The sequence below is a fragment of the Hibiscus syriacus genome, unplaced genomic scaffold, assembly GCF_006381635.1.
Source record: "Hibiscus syriacus cultivar Baekdansim isolate YM2019G1 unplaced genomic scaffold, ASM638163v2 tig00110059_pilon, whole genome shotgun sequence".
In the NCBI taxonomy this organism is placed as follows: domain Eukaryota; kingdom Viridiplantae; phylum Streptophyta; class Magnoliopsida; order Malvales; family Malvaceae; genus Hibiscus; species Hibiscus syriacus.
In genome coordinates, this window is record NW_024062582.1 from 1,499,149 (window position 1) to 1,508,099 (window position 8,951).

Sequence of the window (8,951 nt, forward strand, 5' to 3'; positions counted from 1 at the left end):
CAAAGCACACCGATGATATGTGTAATTTACCCTTAAAATTATCTCAAATATCATTACTTGATGGACAAAGGGTATGAGGCTATGGACAGATCAACTTTATAACTCTTTCTAAGAGTTCTCTCACACTCTCTCTCTGAACAGTAAGAGGCGGGAAACATATTCTCTCTCTAATAGTAAGAGGCGGGAAACATAAAGCAAGAATGAGTTGACGACAGAACTGCCTTGGATTTCGCCAGCATTTGTCGATGTTCCTTTATAATTTGTCGGCCGAGAAAGAAAAAGAAAGCTACTTTGGAAAGTTTGTAACACAATTACTTCAATCTTAAGATTTTGAGGTATTAGCCTCATGCTTTCTCACTTAGTGATACATTCTCTGGCTTCTTATTTATTATCATAATTAATTTATGAAATCTGATATTAAATATTTTAAGGGTAAATTATTGGTTTAGTATCTAAACTATTATTTTTATTTTATTTTAGTACCCAAATTTATTTTTTTTAAAGTATACCTCATGTTTAGTTTAGGTTTCAATTTGGTATTCTGCTGTTAAAAATTTAATGGTGATTTTATTTTTATAAATCTGGGGTGTATACAAGGTAGTGTTTGTTTAAAGACTCTTAACCATTTGACAAAACACTTATACTCCTTACATATGTGATGCTCGAACCTGAGACTTAAAGAGATAACAATAAGTCTCTCAATCACCAAGGTCAATTGGTTCGTGAATTTAACGGTGATGTTGACGTATCACCATAATATAATGTCACATCATCATTGAAAAAATTAAAAATACCACGTTAGCAATTCTGTTAATTTTTTAACAGCGGAGTACCAAATTAGAACTTAAACTAAAGATTAAGTATGATTTTGAGAAAAAATAAAGTTTAGGAACCAAAAGAGAATAAAAGTAATAATTTTTAACTTAAAAAATTGTTATTTTTAAAATCATACATAATGTTGTATTTTGATTACTCGTCGTTAAAAATAAATAAAACTACTGACATGATAATTTTTCTATTTTTTCAATAATAATATGATATTATCTTATAGATACGTTAATATTATAGTTATTTTTTAACAATGGGTAACTAAACCGAATATAAAGTGATAGTTGAGTGACTAAATATGTAGTTTACCCTAAAAAACACACACATTTAAATTTTTTGAATTAATCACTGGTATCCGATTTACTGACCAACTAATCCAGATCGAATTTTTTAGAGACCCACTATAGGGGTGACCCTCCCAACTTAATTTGCTTCATACACAAACGTCAAGATTTAAACACTTGATATTGCTTAAAGAGTCTATTATATCATTCCACTAGATCAACCGGTTGTATTTTATAATATAATTATAAGAAAAGGGAAAAGTGTGTGAATTGATTAGGGAAATTTCAAGTATCCCCTTTTTCTTTTTCCATCCATTTAAACTATGCCTTTTTAATCATTGCCTTTGACCAACATTTTCTTTTCCATCATCAACATCAAATAAAAAAATATCAAATGAGGATGAGTGAGAACAGGTCAGTTGAATTGTTCAATGATTCCAGTCACACCATTATAAACCATGTTGAAACATTCATTTGGCCTGCTGCTGCTGCTGGAATAAACCAAAAAAATGCAATCCCTTTGCCTAGAAGAAGCCTCACAAGCATGCCTCCATGGCTGCTGCCCGTCACCTTTCCTCACCTCACATTACCCTCAAACCAAAACTTCCAAGCCCACCAACTCTTCCGCGGCTTGCCGCCGTGACTTCGCCTCCAAAACCTCTTCCTCTATCTTCCCCAACACCCATTTCACCAGCCATGAATCCCTGCCATCCATGCATGACTCCTTTGTTGAATTCACCAAGGCTTATCCGCAGTATTCCGATACCTCCCGGGTTGACCAAATACGAGCTCAAGAGTATTACCATCTCTCCTTCTCCAACCATACATGCCTTGATTATCTAGGCACTGGCCTCTTCTCCTACTCTCAACTGCAAAAGCACGAGTCCCCGACGTATCGAATTGCCTCGTCTTCCTTTCCCACTCCACCACAATCGCCTCCTCCGGTTTTGGATATTCCCTTCTTTGGGGTGACTTACAAGACGGGGAATCTCAAGACACAGTTACTTCACGGTAGACCAACATCAGAGTTGGAATCTAGTATCAGGAAGAGGATCATGGCTTTTCTTAATGTTTCGGAAAGTGATTACTCCATGGTTTTCACAGCAAACAAGACATCGGCTTTCAAACTCGTGGCGGAATCTTATCCCTTCAGGTCCAATAGGAAGCTTTTATCGGTCTACGATTACGAGAGCGAGGCGATTGAATCCATGACCAAAAGCTCAGAGAAAAAAGGGGCTAGAGTTACGTATGCAGAATTCTCATGGCCCAAACTGAGGATTCAGTCATCAAAGCTGAGAAACATGTTGATGAGCAAGAAGAAGAAGAAGACGAGCAGAGGTCTTTTTGTGTTCCCACTTCATTCCAGGATGACTGGAACCAGATATCCTTATCTCTGGATGAGAATGGCAGAGGAAAATGGATGGCATGTGTTGATCGATGCGTGCGCATTGGGTTCGAAAGACATGGACAGCTTCGGCCTCTCACTTTTCCGTCCGGATTTCCTCATCTGCTCTTTCTATAAGGTTTTTGGAGAAAACCCTTCAGGGTTTGCTTGCCTCTTCGTCAAGAAATCAACCTTTTCAGTCTTGGAAACTTCGACAACTTCAGGTATTGTAGGTCTTACCCCTGCCGAGACGCTGTTCCAAGAACCGACTGTATCTCCCGAACTCGAAAGCTTAGCGTCACAATCTGGAAGGATTGAAAAAGGGAAGACAACGATCCGACATGCAGAAATTGCAGATAAACTAAAAGGGTTGGAGATGAGTGAAGTTTCAGAACCAGAGAAGGCTATTGAGATAATTCAACAGGACAATCTTAAACAGAAAGGGGAAATCGAGTGTAGGGGCTTGGATCAGGTGGACTCATTAGGACTGGTAACAATCAGCAACAGAGCAAGGTGCATCATCAACTGGCTTGTGACTGCTCTATTGAAACTCCAGCATCCCAACACCAAAGGGACTCCCCTGGTTCGAATATATGGCCCCAAGGTCAAATTTGATCGAGGACCTGCAATTTCATTAATGTGTTTGATTGGAAGGGAGAAAAATCGAACCGGTTCTCATACAAAAGCTAGCGGATCGGAGCAATATTTCCCTCAGCTATGGGTTCCTACACCACATATGGTTTGCAGACAAGTATCAAGAAAAGGAGAAAGTGATGGAGAGGAAAATAATGAAACCGACAGTGCAAACGGAAACAAGCAAAGACAAAAATGATATGGGAATAGCTGTGGTTACTGCTGCATTCGGGTTCTTAGCCAATTTTCAGGACATATACAAGCTCTGGGCATTCATTGCTCGGTTTCTTGATGCAGATTTCGTGGAGAAGGAACGGTGGAGGTACACTTGTTTAAATCAGAAAACTATTGAAGTCCTCTAATAATCTAAATTTCAATACTATCGGACAATCATTACTTGAAAGTCATAAGCTCAGAAACTATTACATGCATCCATTAATGAAGAATCGAATCCTATGAGGTTTCATCTGGTTGTAATTTGGGGCACTTGCCTAATACCAGACGTGTAGCACTCATGCCCAACAAATATTCAAGGAAATAAAATACATATCTTTAAGAAAAATATTCCAGTATGGAACATATGCAAATCTCGGTCACCACTAAGCCAAGTAACATAGCTTGGCACAAAGGTTATCTGCAAAGATAGTTGATAGCCTCATTCATTTAACTCACGTAATGATACCTCGTTCATCGGGCAGCAAATGTGCATGATTGGTAATCAAATATGTGACTAAATTTCCTTGATTATACAACATGTTTCTTCAAGTGATGGGGAAAGGGTACAAAAATGCTTTCCTGAGCAAGTGTAGCAAAAATGACCTCAACTCTCTACATCACTCCGATATGAAATTAAAACTAAGATACCTCAACTCTCTACTTCACTCCCATATGAAACTAAAACTAAGATCTGCAAACCGTGTTCGAGCTAGGCAGAAAAGTCTACAACCTGCAAAAGAAAAGGCAAAACTTAACAATATGGGGTCTCAAAATGCTACTTGTATCTGCAGATGCAACTCAATATTGTTGTACCTTCATGAGGAAGCATGCAACAAAAAGATCGCATAAAACTATCACCCAATGTGTCCCCTCGACCTTTACTCAGGACTTGAGGTCATCAGACATTGCAGAAGATATGCAATGTGTTGTTAAAATATCTAAAGTTGCCGCCTTTGCAGCCTTGGTCTGTAGCACTACAATCTGCATGGTACATTGGGATTCAGCCTAAACAAAATATTTGTATCTAGCACATGAGTGTGTAAGAGAGAAAGGGAGAACCTGCTGATATTCCAGGTCAAATCTCAAATATTTATCTTTGCAGCTATCAACCATCTTCGCTAAGTTCTTTAGATTCTTCACGGGTTTTCCATTGAAAGCAATAACCTAGATAAAAGGAGTTAAAAGAAAAATGTTAACATGTGTTCTTCAAACTTTTGACAAAATAATTACTGGCAATGTCATAAAACGTTCTTGACCTGGGTATTGACGATTTCCTCATATCCAATATTTATGTCAGCCACAAGCACCTTAGGATAAAGAATAAAGAATTGTTAGCAATTAGATCTAGAATGCATGAATAGAAACAAAACTAAAGGCTAAGATACTAACTGCCGTGAACTTTACTGCTTTATTTAAATAAGCCCCTCTACTTAAGTAAGCACTTATTCCAAGTAAAAGGTTGATTTATGTTAAGGCCGGGCAATAAGCTGAAGGCTAAAGGCTTATTATAGTACAAGTTAAAACCTAAAATACTAAAAAAGCCCCTGAACTTTACAAGTTAAAACTTAAGGGTTTAGTTAGGTATACAAAAGGTATAAGGCGCAAATCTAAATAAAGTAATAAAGTTTAGGAGCTTTTTTAAATATTATAGCAAAAATTAAATCATTGTGTTACACCAGACCATAAGCATATGATGTTAATATTCTTATATTCATAATTTTATCTTGGAAGGAAAAAACATGTGAAATGAAAGACCTGTGAAACGACAACAAGCTGTTCATCCGTAGACTGTGACATTGCATGCAAATGCTTATCCAATAATTTGACTGGTGCATCAAATTCATAATCCTTCCCATACTGTTGATGCAGAAACAGGGAAGTTAGAAAGCATACCATACCACTCAAACAGCAAGTCATAAAAACATAATCATACAGTGGAAGAGAATAATCAAGCAAGGTATGTATTAGAGCACAAAAATGGGTACCGACTTTAGGATAAAAAACAAAGTGTAAGAAGTGCTAAGATTCTTTCCAAATTCTGAGAAATGGTTAGGTCAACTCTACATCAAACAGCTCTTGCATGTTTCACAACGAATTGTGTATCACTCCACTAATGCAGACCTCAAACTTCACTAACAGGGCAGTTTTCCCAGAAATTTCCAAAAATGCAACAAAGACAAGAAACAAAAAACCTAATTAAAAAGGAGTTATAATGCATTTAAACAATTACCAAAGATTATTAAATGTTGCTAAAATACGTTGGACAGAGGAAACAAGCACAAATGTAGAGAGAGAGAAAGATAGAGCAGTATGCACCTCAGAACGCAAGTATGGAACAGTTACAGAAGTAAAAACAAATCCAGCAATTATGTAGTAAGAAGGCGGTTTCCCACTGGTGTGTGCAGGGATGAGCTTCTTGTGAGTTGCGAGTTTTATGTCATAGTAAAGTATCTTCGAATCACGGAGAACTTTAACTGATGCAGTGTCACCAGTATACTTCTGAGAAACAAGATAGCTGAAACCTATACGCTCCCCATGCCTGAATGGAACTGTTTTTCACCAAGTTAAATATTAAACAAGAGAAAGAATAAGGCGTGCATACATCATTCTTTGACGAATGTATGGCATCCTACTAAAAATAGGGGGAGGGGGAATAACTTACCTGTTCCATCATTAGCAACTTTTACCCCATCAAAACTAACTATAATATCAGATGGCTTCAGAAGATGAGATTCTGGAGCTGTGGGCTCAATTCTCCTAATAAGGACCCCCTTCTGATCCAGTTTCATCCCCATTGCCAAGCGCAAATCAGGATTTTCCATCTTTTGCCACTCAACACCCAGGACAGGGAAGCCTAAAATAGAAATGTAAAGGACAGGAGTTAGAACTGAAGCACAACATAAGATATCACTGAAGTCAAGCCACTTTCTAATTTCAATAACAAACAAGCAGAAAGAGAAGCAAAATGACTGATTTAAATAAAAGAGTATTTATTGGAATAATACCTGTATACGCTTCATTCTTTTCATAATCCTGAATGAAATGCATTATAACTGGTGTAGGTATGACATATCCAATATTTTCAGCATCTTCATGCTTCAAAGATTGGAAGGCAATACCAACACATTTTCTCTTATCATTGAAGGCAGGTCCCCCAGAATTTCCAGAGTTTATAGCGGCGTCTATCTACAGAATGATATAAACATCAATAGGTTTATAAACATGTCAAACAACAGTGTCAAAATGCTAGAAGCTGGAACTATTTCACAACCTGTAGTCCTAAAAGTTCAGTTGACCCATGAACATAAGAGAGTATTTCGATACGTGATACGACACCACTAGTAACAGAGATCGTGTCTCCTCCAATTGGATAGCCCACAACAGTCACAGCATCTTGGAGTGCAGGCAAATCTCCAAAATCCACAGGTGAAACACCTTCCCAGAACTCATCATCTTCAACTGTTAACATTGCTGCAGCATCCAAAAACAGGAGAATTTATAAGTCAGTAAACACAAGCATTTCCCTTCTCGATCAATAGCCATTTTCATACAATCATATTACATAAATCAAGTTTCCCATCAGAACACAAGCAGCTATCTTTTATAACAAATCAGTAGCATAAATGTCCACCTTTCCCATCTAAAGACTATTGCGATTTGCTCTAAACCGATACATACTTAGGCGTGGTCTAAAACAAGAAAATCAATAGTTTATCCTTAGCGTTTTCATACAAGAACATCACATAACTGGAACTGCAATAACTTCACTATTCCCAAAAGGAGCTGGAAAAGAAGTCCAAAAATGTAAAAGAAAGAAAATGAAAAATCTAAATCCCTTACAATGTCACTCGATACAAATACCATTTTCTACCCATTTCAATAGTCTTATAACCAAAAAAAATGACGAAACCCCCACATGACTACTTCAGAAAACATTTCAAAAAGAACCATAAAAAATGTTCAAATTTCCCTTACCAATCACATTCAGTCCCAATAGACAAAACAGTAGCCAGATACTTGGTATCAGACCCCCTTTTCTTCAACTTCACTTGAATATAATGTTCCACAGAATGAGCATTTGTTAACACTCTTTTCCCTCCAATTATAAACCCACTACTACTTGAAGAATACTGTCTTTTCCTCTGCCATGGCAGCGAATAATTTGGCTCAGTGTGAACGCAGAACACTTTCACTACCGCATCCATCGCGGGAACCACTCTCGCCGCCGCGCTCTCCCAATTCGCCACCGGATGCGGTGGTGGCTCCAACACCACTCCCCCATTTTGATAAGGTCTGCGTTCTGGGGAAGCCGCCACATAGGGCTCCGTATGCTCCGTGTGCCCCAACCCAGACTTCCTTTGTCGCCCTCGGCCCCGTCGCTTTGGTGGCTGGTTTTCGACTTCATTTTCGGCGGCGGCGGTCGATACCAAGTTGTTTACAGCGATAAAGCCATCATTTTGGGCGTTTTGGGCGGCGTTGGTGGTGTTTGCGTATTCTAAGTCCATCGCTTCGGAAGTTGAAGCCGGAGCTTTTGGCTTCCGGCCTCGCTTTCTAGTTTCCACCATGGAACTTGGTGTTTTAAAGGGTTTCAGGGTTTTATAGTAGGGTTTTTAATATGAATGTCGTCAGTTTATGGTTCGGGATTCTCTCTGCTTTCGGCTGCGTTTTGAAGCAGAGGCAGATATAAGTAGCGAAATGAAAGGAAGAGAGAAAAGAAACCACGAATTTGGGCTTTCAATGTTTGGAATACGGGCCTTTACTAACGCTTATGAATTGTTGCTCTCATGGATATTCGGGCTCCTTTAAGGAATTTACATTTTTATTTCTATGGATAAAGTACACAAATGGTGATTGCGTAAAAATATCCGATTCGAATAATCTGATATATTTATTTGATGATCTGATTTAAATTTTTTCCGGATAATTAAGGTAATTACATTAGTTATGGATAGGAAAAATCTCGATTTTGGATTATCTAAGCATTCGAAAAATAAATGGGCCTTTAACCCTAGGCCGATAGCCATATCTTTCATGGAATAATCAGAGGGCAAGGAGAACTAGTGTTGCCCAGGTAAACCCCAAAGTGATAAGGCCAGTAACCGACTTCTCCAAGATTTGATAACCTCAGAACGAAGAGGGTTAGTTTCTTGTCCACTCTCAAGGATACTTTGGGGGCAGAGATGAACGTAGGCGGGCGGATGGGCCGATTGTCCTCTAAAAATCTAAAATTACCATATATTTTAAATTTTTAATAATATATTTTTTTATTGAAAATATGTTTTCGCTTTCCTTAAAATTGTATTCGCCCCTTGAAATTTTATAATTTAAGTTCATCACCTCTAACATAAAATCATGTGTCGGGAGTTCAAAAATGATGTTTTAAGCACACGTCTCGTTAAATTTTCAAAGCTCATTAATCTACAAATGAACGTTTCTATCATCTATCAAAGAACTTCCACGGTCGAAGTAAAATGTTAACGGAATGGATTTAGAGACGATAGTGGTGTTTGTGATGATAGAAGCAAAGAGTGAATGACAAAAGAAGGGAAAGGATAATAACAAATTTATTAAAAAAGACTTGTGTTTTTGCTATTTAGTTGTTTCAC

General features: G+C 37.9%; 2 protein-coding genes across 2 annotated transcripts; one reads left to right on the forward strand and one right to left on the reverse strand.

Moving 5' to 3' along the window:
• The first annotated feature begins 1,613 nt into the window (after window positions 1–1,613).
• On the forward strand, window positions 1,614–3,522 carry LOC120214410 (molybdenum cofactor sulfurase-like). Its single transcript, XM_039212311.1, is given in 3 exon segments — window positions 1,614–3,128; window positions 3,131–3,157; window positions 3,160–3,522. Coding segments are annotated over 3 exon segments (1,866 nt in total). The 5' UTR covers window positions 1,614–1,621; the 3' UTR covers window positions 3,492–3,522.
• Window positions 3,523–3,987: 465 nt separating this feature from the next.
• LOC120214411 (protease Do-like 9) lies at window positions 3,988–7,988 on the reverse strand. The gene is made up of 10 exons (XM_039212312.1): window positions 7,324–7,988; window positions 6,617–6,821; window positions 6,351–6,531; window positions 6,008–6,199; window positions 5,662–5,894; window positions 5,101–5,202; window positions 4,602–4,652; window positions 4,405–4,509; window positions 4,159–4,326; window positions 3,988–4,075 (listed from the first exon to the last, which is right to left on the reverse strand). Exons 1-9 carry the CDS (start codon window positions 7,908–7,910, stop codon window positions 4,228–4,230), a joined length of 1,755 nt encoding a protein of 584 aa, XP_039068243.1. The 5' UTR covers window positions 7,911–7,988; the 3' UTR covers window positions 3,988–4,075; window positions 4,159–4,227.
• Window positions 7,989–8,951: the final 963 nt, after the last annotated feature.

Bases quoted from the DNA above. Each gene is read 5' to 3' on its own strand.
- LOC120214411 (XM_039212312.1), bottom strand. From the start codon at position 7,910: ATGGTGGAAACTAGAAAGCGAGGCCGGAAGCCAAAAGCTCCGGCTTCA. The intron at 6,532-6,616 runs GTTGTGAAATAG...ATCATTCTGTAG, and splicing joins CTGAACTTTTAGGACTACAG to ATAGACGCCGCTATAAACTC. The intron at 5,203-5,661 runs GTGCATACTGCT...CTGCATCAACAG, and splicing joins TTCCATACTTGCGTTCTGAG to TATGGGAAGGATTATGAATT.